This window comes from Macrobrachium rosenbergii, chromosome 25 (assembly GCF_040412425.1).
Source record: "Macrobrachium rosenbergii isolate ZJJX-2024 chromosome 25, ASM4041242v1, whole genome shotgun sequence".
Lineage (NCBI taxonomy): Eukaryota > Metazoa > Arthropoda > Malacostraca > Decapoda > Palaemonidae > Macrobrachium > Macrobrachium rosenbergii.
In genome coordinates this window covers 19,767,739-19,792,535 of record NC_089765.1, presented here as the reverse complement: position 1 = coordinate 19,792,535, position 24,797 = coordinate 19,767,739, and the positions used below count along the sequence as shown (strand labels likewise).

The window sequence follows — 24,797 nt, the reverse complement described above, 5'->3', positions numbered from 1 at the left end:
TACTGAGGATCTATCCCATATATAGTACTTCTAGGTTGTCGATGGTATGTCTAAATTTGAATTATTCTAGTACCGGTAATATGCTTTTTCTGGCCAACCTTTCTCTTCAAAGTGAGGCAGAATTACCTTCCCTTGGATGTAATGGTGCATGCCATGGTTGGGTAACTGTCACTCTTGGTTTCTTTCACTTGAATGTCTTGGATATTCAAAACAATAGGTCAAGCTTTAATGTTTGACTCAGTCAGTAATTTGGTCGTTTTGCAGCCTGAAACTCATTCCTGTATTGGACATAACCTTCGTAACTTATCAGGAAATTAGGGGGATATTTTTAAAATCAGTTTTTCCTGAGGGGGTTACCATCACATGGTCCATTGTAGGCAACAACTAAAGTGTGTTTGCAGAGTCCTTTCAGCCCAGACTAAACCTGCTTTTTAGCTTTCTACTTTACCTTCATTTCTGCATCCTTTCTTTCTCCATGCTGTCCAACATCCATAACTATTATTTCTAGTGGCAACTGCAGTTTTCCCCTAGTTTCACATTGTGATCCTTGTACTTATGACATTTTGTTTTTCAGTTCTCTTTACCTTGCTGTCCAACCACTTCTTCTCCCCTTTCACATCTTGAAGTGCTGAATGGCCAAAAGCGCCCCAGAGCTTGCTTTCAAGCTAAATTTCATTCATTTCCCTCAATTTTGAGGACAGGGAACCTGGACCAGTTATTTACTCCAGGTATGTATTCAAAATGTGTGATTTTATGACATTTAGGCTGACAAGCCAAGCACTGAGGCACTTTTAGCCATACAGCACTAAAGAGGGAAAAGAGGAAGCTGGAGGGGTTGGACAGTGAGATAGAGAGATCCAGAAAGTAAAGAATGAGTGTAGGGATCTAAAGGTGGAAATGGTAGAAAACCTACAGTGCACTAAGAAGTAATTGTCAGCAAGGTTGGACAGCAGACTGAGTTCAAATGGAGATAAAGTAAAAGTGGGTCTGATTAGGAGCCAAGGGATGCTGCAAACACTTGCAATAATTCCTACAGTGCACCAATGTGAGGGGCACAAATGACATTTAACCCTCTACATGGATTCTCCTACCAATCAAGGGGACTATTGGGAATTAACATGGTTCTGTCCCATAACGAAAGAACTTCCTTAATATATACCTTTCCCTCCAAGCCTAAAGGGTTAACAGTCTGTCAGCATCAGGCATAGCAATGAGGACAAGGTTTGACATGATTCTTTTACCACACTGGCTCCAGTGTCACCCTGTGTTCTAGCAGTGACCAGAAGCAAAATCGAGGTTCCAAAAGGATCAATATTCAAAGGTTAATCATTATAAGACAAGGGGCATAAAAAGGAGCAATTAATAGGTTAATTAGTCTAGTTAATTTAGTTTAAAGCATCAACTTGTGGCCATGCAGAGTCTGCTCAGCAAGATTACCAAAAATAACCTCTCTATATTTTAATAACAGATGGAAGTTCAGGTAGAAAGTGTACAGTACTGATGAGAGGGGGGGGGAGATATAATTTCACATTTAATTTTATACAGGAAAACCCCAACATGAAACTGTTGACGACAACAATATAGTTCTAACAGTATGCTATTTGATTTCTGTTTTGGCATCTTTTTGAACAATTCCAGAATGATAAAAGGAGTTTTTCAATATGTGCTGATCCAGTGTGCCACTGAAATTCAAAATCATTTGTTTCCAAGTGTTGGCCTTTCATAATATGTATGGCATATTGTGGTAAAAACACCAATTTTATTTTACAGTAAGCCTGATATTTCTTCAAAGCTATTTGGTACTTCAAACAGGATGAAAAAAAGAAAAAGACTAATATTAATTTACTTATACTGTTTCATATAATGAGGAATGTATGAACAATGATTTTTCATGCATAAAAGCACTTAATAATATATGAATTACCAATACTTTGAGAATAATGATGGCTCTATGTAGAAACCATAAAAAATTTACTGAATATAATTTCTTTCTCATCAACAAGGTTCCATATATATCTCATATATTACATAAAAAAATTGTCATAGGCGACAAATGATACCATTCTAAGCTACTTTGAAAAGGACATGCACATCTATCACTAACACCCTGCAGTTAAAACAGGCAATGATCTGATTCCAAATTACAGTAGCTGCAGTACTGCACTGCATCGCATCAAATCACGAGTTATGAAATCTCGAAGCCTAAATCCATGTTAGCACTCTAGTGTGACCTCCTTTCCACAATTTAGCAGAATATATTTAAAAAAATAACATTAGACCAGCTTTCAAATAGCAACAGCATTCTTTATGAGCAGCCCTGTTCTGTAAGCCACTGAATTCCTCGACTATTTGAGATTTAAATACATTCATAATCAGTATGCTACCAAATTCTACGTACTTCAAGCTGTATTTTTAAGCTGTATCTCCTTTTGCAATGTCTTCTGTGGCACACAACCTTTAAGTTTGTTATTTACACGACCGACTTGCACTCAAACTTCAAAATAAGAGGCCATCTTCCAAAAAAGTCCAACGGTAATTCTCTCATCACCGAGGCGGTAACCCTATACAGTACTGTACTGACTTTTAACAAAATCTTTGCTATTCACATCATTAGGCTTTAATAGGAGGATTCTGCTTCACTTGAAGGATAATGGAGCGCATACGGGAAATATCCCTGGAAGACTTGGCTGTCTTGGGGTTAAAATCGCAAAGCTTGGCAATACGTTCCCACTCTGTCCCAGGTTCCATCTTTCCTGTGTCTGCGACAAGTTCCTTTTCTGCAGATCTGAAAAATTAAGATAAATTTCAAAATTTGTAGAAAAACACTAATTTGTTAATATACTCAGCTCCTATACTTATCTGGTGACAGTAAAAAATTAAAACCTCGAAGTTCTTATAACTGATAGATCATCTTAAAAAGTCAAACCCTACTCAACAGCAGAAAGCACCTATAATGCCACAAACCTAACTCAATGAAGTTCAAATTCTACAACTCATGAAAAAACCTATCGTTTCAATATTTATGTAAGGAAACTATTAACTAATTAAAAATAATATACATATGTTTCTACAAACCATTCTATTCCTACAAACTATCAATTCACCATACAAGTATAGTAATGAAGTTAAACTCTATTTTTATACAGCTAACAAAGTTGTGTGGTTCTACTACATGTTATGAGAAGGTGCAGAGGAGAGTCATCTTTGGAAACTAGAGCAAAATCCTGTACGACAAATGATGAATTAACAGCTAGCATGGTTTTATCTTATTACAACCCCAACTCACCAAAATTATATGAAATGTAGTTTTGAACTTACAGTTTCATGCATTCTGCACACTACATTCCTTTTCTACTATTATGCTATTAAAATAAAATAAACCAGGCAAATATCAATTAAGAAAGAGTAATGGGCAACACAGATGCAAAATATGAACTCAACTCTTTCAAAACTCCATACATCAAAACTGCTGACAGTACTTATATGTGTACCCAAAAATCAAAACTGCTGAAAGTACTTATATGTGTACCCAAAAGAAAAAAGTACGCTCTGCTCACATTCTAAGGGACTCGTGTTCAATTACCAAACCAGGAGGGACAAATGGGTGTGATCCCTTAGTGCGTATGGCTCTGCTGACCTAAGTTCATTTTATGAATTAAATCAATGTGAATCCCTCACGAGGATACTAAATGTATATATAAGTAATAATATATGTAAAGACCCCAAGAGAAAAAAAGAACTGCATTTGTGACCTTCAAAAATAACACCAAAAATATTTCTCAGTGGTATTGTCCAGATAACATTAGTGAGATTGTTACTGTATTATAAAACTTTAAGAACACTGAATCCAATTTCAAAATTCTTAAGACTTCATCATAAGAACACTGGATTCCATTTCAAAACTCTTGAACCACATCAAGAGGATTTGTGCTTCAAACTGACAATTAGATCTAGGTCAAGTTAGAGGTTGAATAGGTAAGTATGATGAGACCAAAGGGATAGCAACATAGCTGGGGCTAAAGGGACGCTGCAAAGATCCTTTAGTACCATCTATAATGTATCATCCAAGACACATTGCAAATAGTTCACCACTACAGAGAAACAGACATAAGCTTGCAAAGACTAATTGTAAGGCACTGGCAACAATCACTTAAAATTTTACCATTTACGTATTGAAACTTTTCCTGTAATTTAATGTTGCTAAGGGTGGCTCCTTTAAATTTATATGTAATGCTAAGGGATGGCTCCTTTCAACTGATATGTAACTCAAACCTACACTTCATAATTTCCTCACAACTTCATTTCTTCAACAAAAATTTAACTATCTCTTAAGTTTTTCAAAATAATTTATTTACATTTACGCCACTTTCCCAAGTTCCTTACCACACATTAAATTTCTGAACCAACTTGATAAAAAAAAAAGTATGGCTAATCTAATAGACAGCTTTTAATATTTTCACTGCATAAAGATGTTCCCTATTTTGCGTCATTAAGACAACAGCAACTTGAAGTTCTTTTTGTCTTTCCATACCATTATTATTAAATGTGAACTACTGTGCATGGAGAATAATAAAAGAAATTAGTGCGACAACAATTTCAGTGCTTCATAATACCACATGACTAATCTATAATAAAAATACATTATTTTCACATTCCCTGTGACTACATCCACAAAGTCTACAAGCTCAAAAAGATATACCACTTCTGTAACAAACTACAACTTCCCTCTCAACAACATTAATCATTAAATATACTTCTACTGCAAAGCTAGAGACAGAAATTCTAGTAACAAATTGTTACCAAGCATCACTTACTTGCAAGCATCCCTTGTGGCATGAAAATATTTAAAATCTCATGAACAGCCACCAATGACTTTCTTTAGAGAATTTCTAACTAGTTGGCACAACAGGTAAAATATGTAATTTCTGTATAAAAACGAAATAGATTTTTTCAAGATAAACACAATGTACACAGTCCACATTTATGGTCTTCCAATGCCAAGGCTTAATACTGTCTTTTGTGTGAAAAACAAAAGAGCAATAGTCTTCCAAGAATGAACCCCTTAAGATACTCGTTAATTGCTTGCTTCACTTTTTCCATGTCATTTGGAAATGAGTCTACTAGATAAGCAGGGCTGGGAGGAGGGAGTAATTTACACAAAAGAGAAGTCTGTATTTAAAAAAACTTTGTTTTATTTCATAAACTTGATATATTTCACCAAAAACCCATCATTCACATAGCCAAAACTGCAGTTTCGGAAAGGCCACAGTTACTGAGTGACTCACAAAGCTGATTGATACCTGCAGGTTCCATGAAAAGTTCTAGGGGGTAACAACAGATGAGGAACCACAATATCTCAACCTACACAGGTCACAATATGAAGCCTGAATCCTGCAAAACATAAAACCGGGAGCTTGTATTTGCGCAGGTGTCACATTACTCAGAAAATGGAGACACTTGCTATATATGTTACACATGCAGTATAACTAAGGACCATGAAAGACTACGCATATCTAATGTTGTCTCAAAGGGATAATAAAAATTAAGAAGAAAATGATGATTTTCATTCCCACAAGTCCTCCTCAACAACAGAACCAAAGGTCTGCTATATCAAAAACACCAGGTGCCATGGTAGAACCCACATCATTTATCAAAGATCATTGCACTTATGGACGAGTAAAATGACATCTTGACTCTTGAGAGTACCCTGCAACTCAAGTTTATTATTGTTCAATAAGCAGAAAACCCTCAGGCCCAAACAGACTGAAAAAGACATTTTATGAAGGTGGAAGGATTAAAAACATAAACACAGCCCAGTGTCTCTTCAGAGGGCCATGGAGTCGAATGTCCTACATGGGCATTACCAGACAATGATCTGTAGTCATAAGACAAAGCTGACCAGATATGAGCCACTCCTTTCCCAATGGTTCTAGACCCAGCTGTAGAATCAGATCTGCTGCAACTCATGTGTAGTCCAGTAGGCCTGAGCTACCATGCCTGTGCTGGGCCAACACTGACCTGGTACAGCCAGAAACAGTTCTGAGCACCAGAACAGGTATGCAGTTGATGATGTCATCCCAGGCCCTGGTGATGTTACCATGAAGGATGATACGGGGAGACTGGTCACAAACACCCCCATAGATGTACTGGGATGGTTCCAGATAATGTGAACTGGTCACAGGCAAGCTAAACAACGCTGACTGCTCCATACCTGTGAACAGTCACAGGAATGGCTGCCCCTCTTCAGATAAAAGTGATGTCAACAAAAAGCCTCTGGGGGCTACTTACTAAGGACAGCTTTCATTTATTTCCTCAAGTCTGGACACAGAGGACAAGGATGAAAAAGTAGATGAGGTACACTTGGACTTCTTCAACCTTTTCTACCAACTCCATAGTCTCCATACGACTTTTCAGAGACATCAGTGAAGCATGAGCAGGGGTGACAGGAGCAAGGGAAGAATCAGTCACTGACTGACCACAGGGGATGTCGACATGCCAGCCAGAAGGGAATATCCAGGAACTTGTTCCAGCAGCTGAGACAAGAGTGAAAACTTTACAAAAGAGATCCTCACATGTTGCTAGAGAGAAAGAACAGGCATTACCCCTGGCAACACTGATTAAACCTTGGATCTTTTCCTCTTGTCCTAAACTTTTTCTACTGAATGAAGACTCACCCGCACACTCAACACAGGTCGAAAACTGTGTGCAAACCTGACTCTTGAAAGAAAATATTAAGTATCTGGATCAATGTTAACAAACTACCACAATAATATATCTTAGTTATTCACTCTTCTTTGAAGGGGAGTCAGCACTCATCATCCTTAACATAATCATAAAAATAATAAAAACACAAACCAAATTAGAACGGGAAGATACCTTAACATAAGCCAGTGAAAAAAGGCCAGCAGCATGGAAACATCTTTACAGCAGTATGCCAAAGGAAAAGTGAGTGCTTTAAACCCAGTGATGGAGGTAACCTTCCTCTTCACTCACATATACCATATAGATGCAAGAAATATCCCATCAATTAATAACAAATGTGATGACAGTCTCTAAACAAGAAATACACCCAAAAAGATAAAATGAAGATGAACAGTAAATTATAATTCAACGCCTAAGAAAACATCAACCAAGCAAACTGACAGGAATGTCCTCACTGAGACAAGCAATGAGTGATTCAAAACTCAAGTGAGATAGTCTGTTACTTGAACCTGGACTGTTTGGAAACTATAGGCCCTACTCACAGTCATGACTTGTATACAAAAGTTTTGCATTAGTAATGCATAAAAAAATGAGTAAAAACTGAATCACACTAAAAATGTTAAACTTAAAATTTTTACAAACTTAATAAATTGGGCAAAATATTTTAGTGCCCTCAAAGGTAATGTGTACTGAATTGGGTCACAAAACAAAAACTAGAATCATTTCTGGCAACAGACAAAATTTCCAATAACCACCTTCAAATTTTTGAACCTACCAACAGCTCATCTGCAATAACAAATAATGGCTTTGCACAAGAACCAAAGGCCTCTTCATGGTTTTGTTAAAAATGTATAAATGTCTTTCTTCTTTTTCCATATTGTATTATTCACATACACTAAATATATGTACTTGAGTGTACAATCCACAATTTATAAGAAATATTTTCAGCATTGTAAATAAATGATTCTTACAATAAAAGTAAAAGATTCTTACAATCACAGAGAAAATGAAGCATAAGGTAGTTGAAAAGGTCAAATAAAAACAAACAACAAAATGTTTACAACATACCTGTTAGCTTGTCGTGTCTTAGCTACCTGTTCTTCATGCTGTTTGTACCATTCTTCTAATTCTTTCTTTGCTTTTTCTCGTAGTTCATTCTTATTTTCTTCCTCTGCAATATCTGAAAATTTAACATGACGATATATAATAGAAGAAACCTTGACTACTAGGATACTTGACTGTCATGCCTATGTATAAGATACATGAAATTTGTTTTAAGTGGTTAGCACCAGACTTAGTTGGAATTCAGGCAAATACAAGATGATCCAAAACACAAAACTTTAATATTTAACCTTGTCACTGAAGAGCTCCCTTGAAAGATATATGACTACATTATGAAATATGTTAAAAACTTTTATCACTTTTTAACTTCCTTGCTAGCTAACATAAATGACATATTTTTCTAAGCAACTCTCTTCATGCACAGGGTAAACTAAGGAAATCAAATCTGCCTAACTCAACCCACCAAATTTTTCTTCATACTAAGTACTTTATTGCAAATTTTGCGTGGATTCTTTTTATACCTTGCAAATTCATATAAAATGAAGAATGGTATCTGATTGTACATGAGTGAGGCCAAGGTGTAGTCTCTCTCTCTCTCTCTCTCTCTCTCTCTCTCTCTCTCTCTCTCTCTCTCTCTCTCTCTCTCTCTCTCTCTCTCACGGAGGGGGAGCTTGTTGTTTTTAAGGTTATACCCCTGCTTACAAATGTCAACTCTGAATTCTCAGTAAAATTTTCCATATTACTACTGTCTATATTTACACTAGAGGAGAAATGTGAATGGTTACAAATAAGACAAATTATGAATTTACATGTACACTCGGCAAGAAAAGTGAAGATACAGTTTTCTTTAGATTTTGTTCATCGAATTTTAATTTTTTTCTTACAGGAAACACATAATCCCAGTAAATTTACCCTAGAATATGAAAATACAATGCAAATTATATCATATATGTTAAATCTGCAAAACAAAAACGTTCAGATACTTAAAAACACCATGCATGTCCAAGTAATCAGAATTTCTCAGATGACTTCGTTCATAGAGATCTAAAAGATAGTGTGTGGATATCTCGGTGTAGTACTATTTATCAGAACGGCAATATTTACTCGTTTTCCTTTATGGACAGGCTTATTATTGCATCATCATATGAGATAATGATAATTTCTTTAATTTTTACACATTCATATTTGTATTTCACAGTGTTAAATGTCAGCTGGAATTAATGGCAGTAAATGTTGCGACAGCTACGGTAAGTTGACCAAATCTATTTAAATCCGAAGATGTGTGGGAGCGCGCGGGAAAACACAAGTAACTGATGTTTCTTGACGTTACCATAGTTTTTCTCTCTCTCTCTCTCTCTCTCTCTCTCTCTCTCTCTCTCTCTCTCTCTCTCTCTCTCTCTCGATTCTTTCCATTGCTAAAACATACTATACAAACTGGATGTTCAATCTCTAAAAGAAAAAAATAATGAAATGAGTAGCTCCATATACTGTAGGCCTCACTCTCTCTCTCTCTCTCTCTCTCTCTCTCTCTCTCTCTCTCTCTCTCTCTCTCTCTCATCGTAACATTGCATTCGTTCCTTTATTGTTCCCCACGTTTTTCCTTGGACATTGCTCAAATTTAACTCTTGATATCACTATGGAAGATCGCGTTTCCGATTATGCAAGCATTCCGTTCATTGTGGTGTCATAAATTTCATTGTGTAAGGTTAATTGGTATGTTAAGTCGAAAAATGTTTAGTTTGCTCAGAACTGTCGCTGCAAATTACAACTTGAACGAATACTGTAAAGCTTACTACTGCATTTAAGTATCAATGATGTCAGAATCATAGAATATGATTGAAAGTTATAGGAGGTCAAGCAAAAAACCAACACACGTAAGACTAAAGCTCCTCCCCTTTCTAAAGTTGCCAGATGTCGCATTGTTGAGCAATATATGTCCGAAGATTTAAAAAAACTGTATCTTCACTTTTCTTGCCGAGTGTACATCAGTGTATATATAACCTTGAAAACACATAACAACTAACAATACATAAATCAACTGACCTTTCTGTTCTAGGCGTATACGCTGTTCTTCTCTCCAAATCTTAATTTTTTCAGGTTCCTCTCTCTGGATGGTTGGTATAGGTGAACGAGCTGAAAGAAAGTACAAACTTCGTGTTAAAAATTGTTTAAGTGAAAAGCTACGAACACATAAGTAAAAGCTGAGAAAAAAAGAATAAAAGAACCAAAAATGGTAAATAGCACTGAGCTAATTTCTCTTTGTTTAGTTTACAAAAACGTGTGCAGCTATAACTTACAGTACCAGTACAAATCATCACTGTAATTATAAATATTAACCTCTTTCAACAGGAACTATTTGTAACACAGACAAAAGCTCTTGCAATATCACACCACAGTTAATCGTGTAATAAATGACAAAAAAAATATATATTTCAATTACAAATGGTTATACAGTGCCAGCAAAAAAATAAAAATAAGTGAAGACAACAGTTCGTCAAAGATCTAGATATTTCTGATTCATTATTCAGCAAAATCAGGACCAGCAATCTGAGACTGTAGTCACGATGCTTTATCCTTGGCACAGGCTGGAAATGTACACCTTTTCAACAATGGGTTTAATCAGACATGGTATAACTCAAAGCATTCAAGAACGAGACGATTATCATGGCTCCTCTCTGACTGCAACATTTCTATTATGTTGCTGGACAACCCCAAGAGTCTCCAACCTGGAAGCGGCTTCTCTAGCAACTGCACTCCTTCAGATTTCACTGAAACTTCAAGATGCATGAGTGTTATGCTTGGAAGTGTTATCCTGCGAGGCCTTAGATGCATTAGTTTTTCAAAAGTAGCAGTGCAACCACAACCACTGCAAGATTCATTAAGACTTAACCCAACAACCCCTATTACACCAGGTGGAGTGATTCTGTAGTTGGTGTAGTGAGTGGAGAATCGATCCAGTAGACGTCATTTACTCCAGTTACTGCAAATTTCCTTCTCTTTCAACAAAACAGGAGGTAGTCCATCTCTGCCCTGGACCATGCCGTGAAGAATTTTAGCTCAACCCTACATCTTGCACATATTTAAATTTAGGTCAAAATGGGGTCATTCACTGGAGTTTAAGGGCCCATCCTGTACTACACGAGAGTTTGCTGAATGGCATGTAAACTTCCTAACTGGATCCCTTCACTGGTCCTCATGAGGTTAACAGTCACTACACAAACCACTCCAAATTGTGTCATTGTTGGATCTCACAATGAAAACAGCCTTTCTACTTGCATTGGCATCTTCAAGACAAACTGCTAAGGTTCATGCAGTCTGGAAAGGTCTTCCTTGCTAGAAAATGGTCATCAGTGATCTCACTTTAAGCTGGCCTTGAAGCAAAGACCCAAACAAGTAAGTAGAAGCATGAAACAACAAGCCAACCTTTCCCTGACTCCTGTCACAACTCACAAGAACCTTCCACTCCGTCCAGTGAAGGCTATTTGACAAAGACCTGTATTGAACCAGAAATTATAGGTGTGAAAATTCTATACTATTCTTCTCTACATAATAATATAGAAAGTAGTAACAGAATGCAGTCTCTTTTTAGCTTTACACGGTAGTAGTATAAGGTAAAATCCTCCCATAATGATGATGATAAAGGGGATAGCCCATGTGAAAAACATCTGAATGCCAATGCCGAAGGTATTCATCCGTTTCTTAGTTTGCAGTTTGGTTTGTGCGTTTATTCAAGTGTTTTTGATGCTCTTCTTTCAACTTGATTCTGGTAATGAAGTTCACAAGACTGCCTTTGAGGATATTGTTTTCAAACTCTGGCAAATGAGAGTTAGGGGAATATTTCTCAGCATTTTTATTGAATTTTTTACTAATAGCAAAGTGTACTTCTTGTTGGGTGCTATGGTGACTAAAGAAATGTAATCTCTGGTGTTTTTGGCCGACTACTGTTTGTATACAGTAAAGTTCCACTGTTACACCATCTATGAAGAACTGCACTTGCCATAAGAAAACATTTACTCTTGAAAAGTACTGGAAAAAAAGACAATCACCCTTATATATATTACTGTATCTTACATATCACACTAAAATTGCAGTATCTTACACATAACACAATAGTATGTACAAAAAATTACTTACATTACCAAAGAAAAACACACTGAACCATATCAAAATCCATCTGCACCCCCAAAATTTCAGTCAGTGGTAGTCTATGCATGCACCACTGTTTCAGACAAGCTCGGCACCACATCCACACACCCACTACAATGTCATAAGCACAGTAAAATACTTTATATGTTGTATATACTTTATATTAATTCACGTAAAACAAAACAATGTTATTACCAAATAAAATATAAATCAAGCACCATCCAAACCCATCCATAAATAAAGAAATTTGGATGACCACAAAATTGGGTTCATTATACTTAACAAGTCTGTGGTGAATCTATACACACTATTTCATACATTCAGTAATATCAGCATCAGTGACCCAAGCACTGTAACACCTGATAACTAATAATCAATCAGTCACATGTAGTAATACAGCCATTTCCTTGACTACTTATAATAGTTTATGAAGCCTCTCCCCAAAATGAATATACCAGAGAAATTTTTTGTCATGCATAAAAACTAAAGTCAAATGTAGTGTTTATTGCAACATTACTGATAAATTAACATTAATGTAAATGATAAGCTAAAGGTAATCATTGTACTAACACCCAAGTGACACAAAACATTATAAAATACACCACTGGTAAAGTTTTACAAAACTAACAAATTTTTTAAAAATCTAAACCAATAAAAAAAAAACCAAGAGCTTTTGTCTCATGTATAACAAAATTCCATTACACTTAAGAGCTGCACAGAAAACAGAGCCCATGTATTTACCTGGTTCAGGATGAGAGGATCCCTCTGGAAGGTCAGACTCTGTAAATTGCAAGAGATGTCAAATCATCAGGAATGCTAAGGACCTACAACCTTAAAAATGCTTCCCCCAAAGGCTTAGCACAACACTGGGCTTACTTTTAGAGCCAAAAAATAGCAAAATTAAAAATGATATAAGAATGTCCAGCCATTGCAAGAAAAGAATTTTAAGGTAATTTTGGAAAAGCCTAAAGGAAGCATTTGCCAAGTCTCAAAGTGACAGCAGCTAATGAAAGTGATTCAAATTAAAAAGAAAGCGCCCATTACCAGATTAAGATATTGGAATGCAAAAGCCATGAAGCCCACCTAATTATAAACACTAAAACATCCCATTATGGCAAGCTACCACATTACATAAACAATACAAACAACACAAGGCCAAAAAAAAAAAAAAAACATTTTACTGACTACTAACTAAATTACCTGATAACTCTTAACACTAAAATGGATTCTCCTTAAAACTGATATTAAGTAAACTCTTTCGTAAATAGAAAAATAAAATGCAAATGATCCTACTTAGAATGTTAAAATACTAGATCTGACATCCAGATCCCATTATTTGATATAGATGTTACAACTGTTACATGCTATGTTAGGCATTCAAGAACCATTGTCGACCAATTTCCCTCAAAATGCAAAATATTAGGACGTGCACATTTTAAGCATATGTTAGCTCTAAAGCCATGTCTTTTTCAGTTAAGTACACTTTGTTCACTCCCAAAATTTAAGATTTACTTCAATTTGCAAGGATTTATCTCAAACAATAGGTTAGATGTGGTATCAGTTTTTCAAACTGCATAATCACAAAAATCTTACAAAACACATATATTGTATATAGGGCAAATGACATGTCAAGTTTTTAATAGTAAAACTGAGTGTAAGAAACAAGTTTTAGTGAAATTAATTCTCTGAAGCACTAGATTTAGTTAATCTCACAATACATTCACTAATATGAAGACGCAAATGGAATGAAATCCACAAGACTACCATTTTACTTTAATGTCACAAGGTTATACTGAAAATCATTTTACTAAAGCATTCTGTAAGCACTATCTGAGGCCAAAAAATATCATGCCCCAAAGCAGGGAGAGAGAAATAGAGCACTGAGGGCGACTATGATCTCCTCCTCGTCCCTTTAAAGACCAACTCACCACCCACACCAGAGAAAACCCCAGCAGAAGCGCTGGCATCACCAGCTGGCATAGTTGGTTCCCCAAAGTCATTGCCAAAGCCAGAATAATCCCTCTCGGGTGCTGTTGCTGCTGCGTCAGCTGCTGCTCCCACTGGATCAGAGGTGGGCAGGAACCCCTCTCCTTCACCAACCAGACCTGTTTGGGAGGACAGGGGCTCCATAAACCCAAGGCCTCCATCCCCCGGAGGTTGGGAAAAAGTCTCTTGCGGTGCTTCAGAAGACTGGCCAGCAGCCCAGGGATCTTCTCCCGAGGGCTGAGATGGAGCCGTAGCTTGGTCTGGAGCAGAGGCACCAATAATGGCAGAAGAAAAAAAAGTGCAGAGTTATGTCACCAAAGCTAGTCCACATTTCTGTTAAACTTCTTTCATAGCAGACAAACAAGAAATGAAACATTTGCAACCTCTTCTTTGTCATATAGAAGATTTTATAAACATTATATATACCTTTCGCAATAAATTATGTTTGAAATTAGAAACAATCAACAAGGTTACATAAAATGGTAACAGAAATGTGGCTAACCAAAAAAAATATTTATGACCACAAATCACCATAAGAGCACAGATTAATAACAGCAAAGGCCAAAGAAAAATACAGTATTAATGAGTGACAGTTTGAAAGATGTACACAGAGAGATGGAAAATAATTTCAAAAGGATGTAATTTAAATATATACTTATAACTTCTGTACTAATTATGATTCAAAAATATTCATCACAGTAATAGAACAACTTTCATAATTCAAAATAAATACAAACTAAATAGTAAAATACAGTATCAAAAGAATAGATGACATGCATAATAAAGTTTAGGAAGAGGAAAATAGTTAGCATTGGCAACAGCACCCAGAGAGTTAGATATCTTTTACATAAGCTTTCTCCAAAAAGGGACTATTTAATTTCAAGGTCATTTATTGGGGATTGGATAGTTTGCCCTGGGTCCCAGGAAGACTAAATCTAAGCAATTCAAAACTTACAAACCCTCCCCACTTCCCCAACTTGTGTGCACACATCGTTAATGGTGAGCGGATACGTGAGGACATATCATCTGACCACAATCTCTGCAGCTTTCAGAGCGAATGCAGGATCGTACACTAAAACACATTTGTATGGCTTTAATTACTTCGTTACTTTACGTATAAAGCAGATAATGCTCTACAGAAATTGTGAAATGTACAGTTTCTCCCACTGAATTCTAAAGGAAAATATGTCAAAGGAGAAAGGTAGCGGCATGCAAGCAAAAAATACTCTTTTATGTTGTACATAATACAGTGAAGACAGCATGCATGAAAAAAAAACCAGCAAAAGGCACAAAGCATTTAGAGACCCTGGCTATATCCATTTAACAAAATAAATGTCAAGTTGTTTAGGCTAGAAGAGAAAAAACTATACAAAGGATGACAATAATCTGCCTGCCCTCCAGTCATCAAAAATCTACAAATATCTTTTTTAACATCAACCTACTAACATGGACTGTATTTACAAATCAAAGAACCCGGTGTGATTTTATATACAACTACATAATGAGAAAACCTATACATTTGGCTACTTTACCGTCAGAGGAAAAATATTCCTCAACTTTGGTCCATATAATAAAAATTCCTTAAAAACCTGAACTGATAAATTCCTAATATTAATTAATCTATTTTCACCATTTTTACACCTTTCATTTCTCATATCTATTTACTTAGAAGCATGCAACACCAGCAACCAGCGCTAAACTTACACACAAAAACTTGATTTTGTGGAGCGCACACATTAAGCTACAGATGCACACAGCAGGTTCCCTTACATAATCATCAAAAAATACAATACAGAGGTAGGTAACTGTTATGATACAGCATTACAAACATGCTTAAAAACACTGACCTCGGGCAACCTCATCTCCGCCCAGCATCTCAAAACTCTCGAGGTCTGGGCCACCATTCATAGGGGGAGCACCCCCAAAGAAGTCAGCTGCGCCATCAAGGCCTGGAGATGAGACACCACCATGCAAATCTTCAGATTCTTTGCTCATGCAACAAGAATACTACAACACAGATGTTCAAGCCCAAGAGAGATCCAATTGGAATTGAGCAATTTTGGTTTAGTTTTATTCCAGGGAACAGCTGACTTATTCATGTTAGATACAACTGCATGAACTCAAGGAGGGTTGAAAAGCACAAAAATAACACTGAAAATTTACAATGCTGCTTTGTAAACACTGACAAGGTTTAAGAATATTATTCATATTGAAAGTTAGCAGTTACAGCTATTCCATCATCTATCCATACAAGCACAGTACACTTCGTATTTTTAGAATATGAAATCTCTCACTCTCTTTTCTCCGCCTACATGGAGTATGGAACCTCAAACATAACTTTGCAAGCACTGAATCTCTCTAGCATTAAAATCATCTGTAATAGAGGGAGAAGAGCGTACAGTATTGTCATTACATGGAGAAAGGACCAATTTTTATTTTTCCTGAAGAATTAGTCCAAGTTAAGTCACACACAATGAGACTACAGTTTTCAGAGCACAGAAGGGGGTGAGATAATCATCCGCTGGTCAAATCATTTGAGTTTAACAACTCTGTTACACAGCAATACTGGTGCAGTCAGTGTCAAAATCACATGCATTTTACTGTAACTACTTTTCACAACTTAAGAGAAAAAATTCACAAACAAAATAGTAAAGTACACTTGTAACCAGGCACAATAAAAATAAATGTAATCCTTGACAAGAAAATTTTGCAAGAATTAAATGGTATATCAAAATACAATACATTTACACTTTCCAGAAAGGATTATGCAAATTAGTAAACTGCTTAAGTCAAATAACACCTCTCACTTCCTTTCATGAAACTTACTCAAACTCAATAAAACAAATCAAATTCTCATCCGATGCTAAACTACCAGGCACTACAGCCTAAGAAAAATGAGACATTAATACTTAACTAACATGAACACAAGTAAAGCCTCAGCATATTCTACAACCAGCGTCTTGTTTTCATGCTTCAAATACTGCAATAAATGGAATTTATATAATTTTCATTTTCCCGTAGAAGAAAATTGAAAGCCTTCTAACAATACACACCTAACTCACAACAAGGGGATTCACATAATGATTTTACAAAGAGTATGTATCTCTGATCTAGGTTTGACCTCATTTCCCTTATGATAAGATTGAATTTGCTTGACAAAGTATCACTCCAATATTTTCATGTACCACTTTCTGCACCTTCAAATAGCTCTTCATTTTTTCATTCCTCAGCTTATTTTCATTTTGGCTTTTAAATTTTACTAAGAAAGTTCTGACTTAGTTCAAGCAGAAATGCAATGCATTATTACCCTAAAGCAATTCTCCTTGTATTAGATAGTTTACTTGCATTTTTAGCTATTTATTTATTAATTTACTTTCCTTTTCTAATAATTGATCTCTTTCTCTTTCTGAATTTCCTATGATATTCTGTTACCTCTTTCAAATGAACACCATATTCTTTGGTAGCTTGAATTTCAAGTCAATGGCCCCTGTGGGCTTCTTCCGTATCAACAGGGTTCATCTTCTAAACAATCATATAATAATAATATAGATAGATAAATGGAAGCCAAGTAGGATGCCCCTTGTGAAACTTCTAATATAACTGGACACCTGGGCCATTTAGGATTTTCTTTTCATTTAATTTATTCATCTAAATTAAACAGTCTGTATACTTCATTCCAACTAAACTGCACAGCTATCCCACAATCCGTAAGCGTGCATTCTTGGCCTGAGTGTTACCAGATTACAATGAGATTATCTCGCTTGTAATGATTACTGAACCAATTTCTTCCTATTATTAAGATGAACTATTCAGCATGATAAAACTTTATACGTAGTTCTACTCTTGCCTCAAAAGAACACTGACATTCACTTCTGCTTGCTGTTCTTGAATTGTACATTTTTCACAGAACCATATTTATTGCTAAACTATGCCATCTAAGGGGGTCAGTCCAACCTTTAGCTTTTGTGAACAAATTGAAAATAAAACGGAGAGCAGTTACGAAGGAAAATAAGTGAAGGTACTACTTGCAGACTTTCATTAATGCTACAATAAAAGCTCTGGTTGCAAAACCATCTGAATGGGAATAAAACTCAGGGAGGTGATAAATATGCCTTGAGGTAAGAAAGAAACATATCAATCATACTATTTGTAACTGCAACTTTTACTCTCATACACACAAATAAGGTGCAAATATACTGTACCCTCCTGATTAAATTAATGTACAGAGTGCACTACACAAGCATTTGTATTTCACATTACATTGAACTATTTGGTCTGTGAAAACCCAAACTTACACACAAAGTACATTACATATTTATTTAATAAGACCTCTGTGATTCTCACAGAGCTTGTGAAGGGATTCATTTTTACGGGAGAACCAAAAACTGCAACAACGGTAAATAAGATGGGCAGCTGCACAAGAAGAAACTAAAGGGAATATGCCACATAAGATACACCATGCACTACATTCTACAAGGAATCACTTAAACTATACACAGTATTCAACCAATTGATATACCATATGCCAACAATCTTTCCACAAACTTGAGTCGTCTGCATCTACAACTTAAGATGCCTGGCTACAGCACACTTCAAAACAATGCAAAACATAAAACGTTGCTACTCTTAAAAAAGATGCAGCTACAGGCGCAATGGCATGCACTACAGAGCACACCAAAGCAATTTCTGGAGATAAAAAAGTAAGACTAAAGCCACAGCTCAACAGTTCTATAATGACTCCAGTGGATCCAAGTCAAGAACAAACAGTGCAGTGTATTACTCTACAGTCCACATTCTCAATGCACACCTCAACCACCTGGAATATAAAACTATCTTCTGTGTACTGTAATGTGATCACTTAAGTATCATTACCTAGAAAACAAAAATTGGAAACATTGCTACAGATATCCGCTAAACTGTACTGTACCTAAATGTCATTCATAGGTATGGGTGGCACTCTTAGCTGTATTCATATTTTACTTGAATAGGGGGAGAATACAAACTATACATCAATTCCACATAACAAAAATGTAAATTCACTTTAGGTTAATATTCAGATTTATATCTACTATGAAACTAAATAAGTAAATGCCAGGACTGGTGCCTTCATGTTAAAACTAAAGCTTATTTGTTAAGCAAAACTATGGAGGGTTGTAGCCTCATTAAAATGTCCTTTGCAAGTTGAGCTAGTTAAAAAGACTAAAAATGCACTGCATTATCATAAATAATACAGCAATGGTTCTCAACCTTTGTATAAGTATTGTACAACTGGCTGTATTCTTCAGGCATTCATGGCAAAATAAAAATGTTAAGATCTAATTTTGTATATATCTATATAATATATATATGAAAAATGTCAATGTATTTCAAAATACAAAAAAGAAAGCAACAATAGGCTCTCTTCTCTATAAAAAAAAAAATTTCCATCATGCCCACATATCAAGTATTTTCCAAAAGGTTGAAAAACACTACTCAAAAGTCACCTGCAGCAGGGACAAAAATAAATGTCTAAATGTACCAGTTACTGAGCCATGCATATTTTAAAATGCTGAACCTTACAGCTATGCTCAGAGGGTTACAACGATGTAATGGGAGTTTGCTTTACCAACCCCACAGAAGGCATGGTTTACAAAAGAAAATACTCTATTTTCATCTATTTTGTCATGACAATGCAGCATACGAAGACCACAACATGGTCTGCAGTGTAGAAAAAAATAGATGATGTCCAAGATTATTTACAATTTTTATTGTATCCTAATCAATAGCTCCTGTTTACAAACGTACGCCCTCCATTACCTGAAGTACTGGAAAGCTGTGGAAGTCTACCCAAGTGCGACTGATGCTGCTGTTCAGAGATTTTAGAATGGCTGCAATACTACCTTCAAGCACCTGAGTTTTTCCAACTTCAAATTGAGTTACTGTAAGCGTTTCTTTCTCTGCTTGCCGATTATAAACCTAGGTAATTTCTTTGCTCTGCTTTTCATTTTTCACAAAAGGCATTTCTATTTTGTGGGAGCTCCATTTGTAAGTTGAATAATATGAAAGGTGACTTAACCTAAAGGAGGGCAATCATTACTCCACATAAAATTGATTCAAAGCTTTGTTCAGGTTAAAAACTGAGTAAGTAAACTCCCAACAGCAGGAGCAACTTCCAAATATATAAGTCACTTCTACAGCAAAATCCAACTTGTAAACTAGTCGGGGTAGAAAGATGAAAAACCTATCATTGACAATTCAGGAAACATTCCTACAAAAAATGCTCACATTCCTAACTGACAAAATTATTATAATGTGAACTTTGCTTTTGATTTCTCCTAGTACTGTACAAGGAAAAATTACCTACATAAACCATGGTTGGTACTGTATCTTTATCTTGTAGCAGTAAAACAATTAGTACAGCCTGGATGATAGTATTTTCAAGATGTACCTATTGTTCATCCAAGTTATGATGCTTAGCAATTGCTAATAAACTGCTGCAAATACTGCAACAGTTATAACATATAGCTAGCAAATATGCTTGCTTCTGTGAGGAACAGACAAGGCAGGACAGCTGATAAGTAATGATATTCAATGAACAAGATGCAGTTATGGAGGTGCCTTAGGAATAACCTGTGTAAACATCCTATAGGTCCTATAAAAAAGATACCGAAATACCAAACGTGATGTCCTTAAAGGGTAGTGTGGTAAAATTTTTTTTATTTTTTATACAAAATGACATATTTCATAGAAATCTGGCGACACTGCAGTTACCAGGGAATGTCACACATCTGCCCCTAAAATTGGACTATGCGATGTGTATTTGATCAATGTTTTATTTTCTAAATAACCAAGTATAGGCTAATTCATTTAACTATCATTATTATCATTATTATTATTATATTGAAGAGCAGTTTAATCAGTTTAGTACATCTATATTAGATTTAATCTAATAAATGACTACTCTTTTTATAAATTTACCAACGGCATTTATGTTCAACTCCTGTTTCAAGTAATTCACTAAATGCAATAAAAAGATAAAAGCTTTAAATTCAGTTTTAGTGAAAATATGTGATTCATATGGAATTCTGCTCTAAATTTTTCTTTATCCTAAGGTCTTTTGGAAAGGATTTGATGATAATGCAGCAACACAAATCACAAAATCTGTTCATGTCAGATCAATGCAATTTTTATAGAATACGCATAAATTCAGGCCATCATAAACCAGCTCAAGCAAGAGAAACTTCAATTAACTAAATATGTATACAGGCAGTCCCCGGTTATTGGCGATCCGGTTTTACAGGGCTTGTCTAGCGGTGAAAGCTGATTTTTATTTATCGGCGCCGATAATCGGGTATTGGCGCCAACACATACCTAACAGAGGCACCAATCTCCAGTTCTTGGTGCCAATAAGCACCGAAAATCACCAATATTTGGTTATCGGCGATTTTTGCTTATTGTCACTGATGACCGGTTATCGGTGCCGATAAGCACCAAAAATCACCAATATTCAGTTACATGTATTGGCGATTTTCGCTTCTTGTCACACTGTCAGAACAGAACCCCTGCCGGTAACCGGGGACTGCCTGTACAAGCAAACCAGTCTATGGGGAAGTATGAAGTATCATACTGGTTACCTTAAAAGGTAACCAGTTTTCACCTACAATGATTAAACTTCATGGAATATGATTGTTCCCTCTGAGCATGTCACATACAACTTCATCACCATGATAAACTTCAAATACACATTTGCATTCTCCCTCCTAATTATCAAAAGCTCTAACAGAAACCAATGCTATTCTTACCTGCAGGTTCCTCACCTGCCGGGGGTACAGCTACGGGGTCATCACTGGCTGGAGCAGCTGGTATCAAGTCGTCATCTATGCCGGCCAACTGGTCCTGTTCACGTGCTAAAAATTCAGCAGCTGGGTCAACTTCACTAGTAGGAGCAGCTACTTCTGCTGCAGGTACAAAACTGTCACCAAATCCATCCATGCTGAGGAAAAATGATACTCTAATGACAAGAGGGACAAAAAGTCTAGAATGTAAGCAGAATACGTAAGACATGCACTGTCAATGCTACATCCAGTTAATTTCGTCCTGGTCATTATGTATCCCTTATCAAATAAAAGTTGAATACGATTCAAGAAATGTTGTTTCCCAAATCTTTTTAAAATGTATCATTTATACACAACAGTAAAAGTATGGTATTTCTTCCTATGTTCAAAAGAAAATACCTGTAGTTTCTTACAACAGAATAAAAACCTTTACTGTCCTCCACAGGTTTAAACCCAAACTGAGACCTTAAGAATTACTCTGTGTTATATGTGAAAAGTGGTGAGATTCTGACACAATATAAATGCAGACACTTAACAGATAAACCCTTCATTTCACTCTCAGTGCATAACAGCTGTGCATGTTAGTTCTATTTGCACAGGTCGCAGCCTGCTCCAAAGCAGATCTCAGGCATTTCACCAAACATGTAGACTAACCTAACCTATCCTGGGGTGCATGTGTGACCTGGCCAGGGAGGCTGTGCCCCCCTGAGTCCCCCAACACATGCATAGCAGAACATGTGAACAAGTATTCTGCAGTATTACAAAAAGGCTGATAATCAAAGGTTTCAAATTCAGCAATTCTTTAAGGAACATACTGATAAATCAAGATTTTTACATGCTATCACTAGCCTAGGGGATAGCCAAAATCCAGGCCATATGCTTCAACATAAATTTACTCCCATCGTCCTACACAGCCCCAATGTACTATGGTCAAGTGTAAACATGTTTCTTATTTACAAGTAGGTCCTGGTTGTGCAATTAGAATTATTATTGGAGCCACAACTGGCCATGGGGTTTAAGCATGTGGTTTGCTAAAAATTTCAGAAAAACCTTATACATCCTATCTTAACATTCAGTAAACGTAAGGGAAAAAGTTGCACATAGATATCCTCCATTATAATTTTTCTGGCTAAATAATATAAAATATAGTGATACTATAATGCAGTACAGGTGAGATAATCTGAAATAATTATAGATAATAAGAAATTTGCCATCTTTTGTTAGTTTTTCTGTTCATCCCAAGATACTGAGAAACTGACCATCTTTTGTTTATATCTTTACTTTCATCCCCAAGGGGCTGGTACTAAACACAGCATCCCATGGAGCTCCCACCATGTTTAGCACAAGTACCTGGGGCATGAACAGAAAAACTAGAAAAAGATGGCAAATTTCTCATTATCTCTGTAATTTTCTCAGATTATCACACCTGTACCACATTAAATACAACAATTTCTATATTGTTTAGCTATAAAACTATATTATACAGGATATATTCATGTGGCCGTCTCCTTTACATTAACTTAACATTCCTTTAACCAAACTTCACCTAAGGCCATTGTGCCCTAATTTGTTATGGTTTCAGGAAAAATGCAGAGTGAGGAATTACAACTAAGTGGGGCGGGGGGTCCAGGTTAACATACGGACGGGCTAACTAACGGGGTCCAGGGCTACGGGCTAACTAAGTGGGGTGGGGGTCCAGGTTAACCCTTACGGGACAGGCTAAATATATATTAAATAAACCCCCAGACTGGCCAAACTTTAAGGTTGGCCATTTTAAGAAAAAAACATATCAATGGAAAGAGGAAGATATGCAAATGGACATGGTGTACGAAAAATAATTCTAAAAATTTTTCCATACCTTCCACAGGAAGTTGAAAGTGACCATTCACAACCCTCAGAGGGCCTCTTTTACAAGACTTGTAAATAATAGTAATTTTACCAAGTTATATATGTTTTTCTAATAATTTATTTTACTTTGTAAAATTACAATTACAGCTCACACAATATCATAGGCTAACAGCTAAGAACTAAAATCAGTAACAAATTCTGAGTATATTTGTTGTAAGATATTTACGAGATTTACTGAGATGGGGAGATGCAGTAACTTTTTGTAAAGTATACATGTTTTTTCCAATATTTCTTTGCACTTTTCTTTACAAAATTATGATTATAGCTGACATACTATCATAAAAGATAAGAACTAAAACCAACAGCAATCCCTGGGTGTATTTATGAGCATGTAAATAAAAATATGTCGTGGGATAGAGAGGACCAATACATTCCCTCATCAAGTCTCAAGGCAAACTAATCCCCCCCCCCTCTCTCCTGTGCTGAGCTACTGCAGTTGCCATAAGTCATTTACGGACCATTGAAGTGCAATGAACATCTTTCCCGCTAAAATCATCCAAATCGTATGGCATGTAATATTAATAATTATACGAGTTAGCCCCTCCACCACTCATGACCTGTCACAGATCATCACATGATGATGCCCGTTCATTAAGGGTCAAGGCACGGCATCCGAGGTTACGTTAGGTCAAGGTAAGTCTGGTTAGGTCACACTCGCTCTGAAATGCCTACATGGAGACTTCTTTACCTTACCTAACCTAACCTTGGGCACCCAGCCCAAGGAACACGAAAAGTAATTCGTGATCCCCTAACCTGCATTCTAACCCCCGCCCCCAAAGCAAAACCATAATTAGGCTATTGTTGGCCTTATTCTCCCTGAAATCTTGTACACCTACAACCTTGCAATTAAAAAGAAATAAGAACGACCGCCCTAAACTGCAACTGCTAAGGTCTACGTACCCTGAATCATGTGAAACTTAAGCCTAACCCGTCATGGCATAGCCTGACACTTCAGCCTCCTCTACACTCTAAATTTAGAAACTCTGGTCTACAAGGCATTAAAAGGAATGCTTCATTACGACCTAATTCATTAACGAGAGAGTTTTGAATTACTTACATGACAATTTACGTTGGGGAGGTGGAATTCTCCGACTGTCTGGCAGAAAAGGGCGAAATTATGACGAAAGGCGACTGCCGAAGAATTACAGCCAACCCAAGTATGTAAATAGAACATTTTAA

The 24,797-nt window shown here is 36.3% G+C and overlaps 1 protein-coding gene across 2 annotated transcripts; it reads right to left on the bottom strand.

Moving 5' to 3' along the window:
* Positions 1 to 1,829: 1,829 nt before the first annotated feature.
* Clc (clathrin light chain) lies at positions 1,830 to 24,797 on the bottom strand. 2 transcript variants are annotated; one of them, XM_067127051.1, is made up of 8 exons: positions 24,676 to 24,797; positions 21,678 to 21,868; positions 15,744 to 15,845; positions 13,839 to 14,156; positions 12,652 to 12,690; positions 9,808 to 9,897; positions 7,771 to 7,882; positions 1,830 to 2,785 (listed from the first exon to the last, which is right to left on the bottom strand). In XM_067127051.1, exons 2-8 carry the CDS (start codon positions 21,865 to 21,867, stop codon positions 2,611 to 2,613), a joined length of 1,026 nt encoding a protein of 341 aa, XP_066983152.1. In that variant the 5' UTR covers position 21,868; positions 24,676 to 24,797; the 3' UTR covers positions 1,830 to 2,610. The 2 variants fall into 2 exon arrangements, with proteins under 2 accessions (XP_066983152.1, XP_066983153.1); XM_067127052.1 differs by lacking the exon at positions 15,744 to 15,845.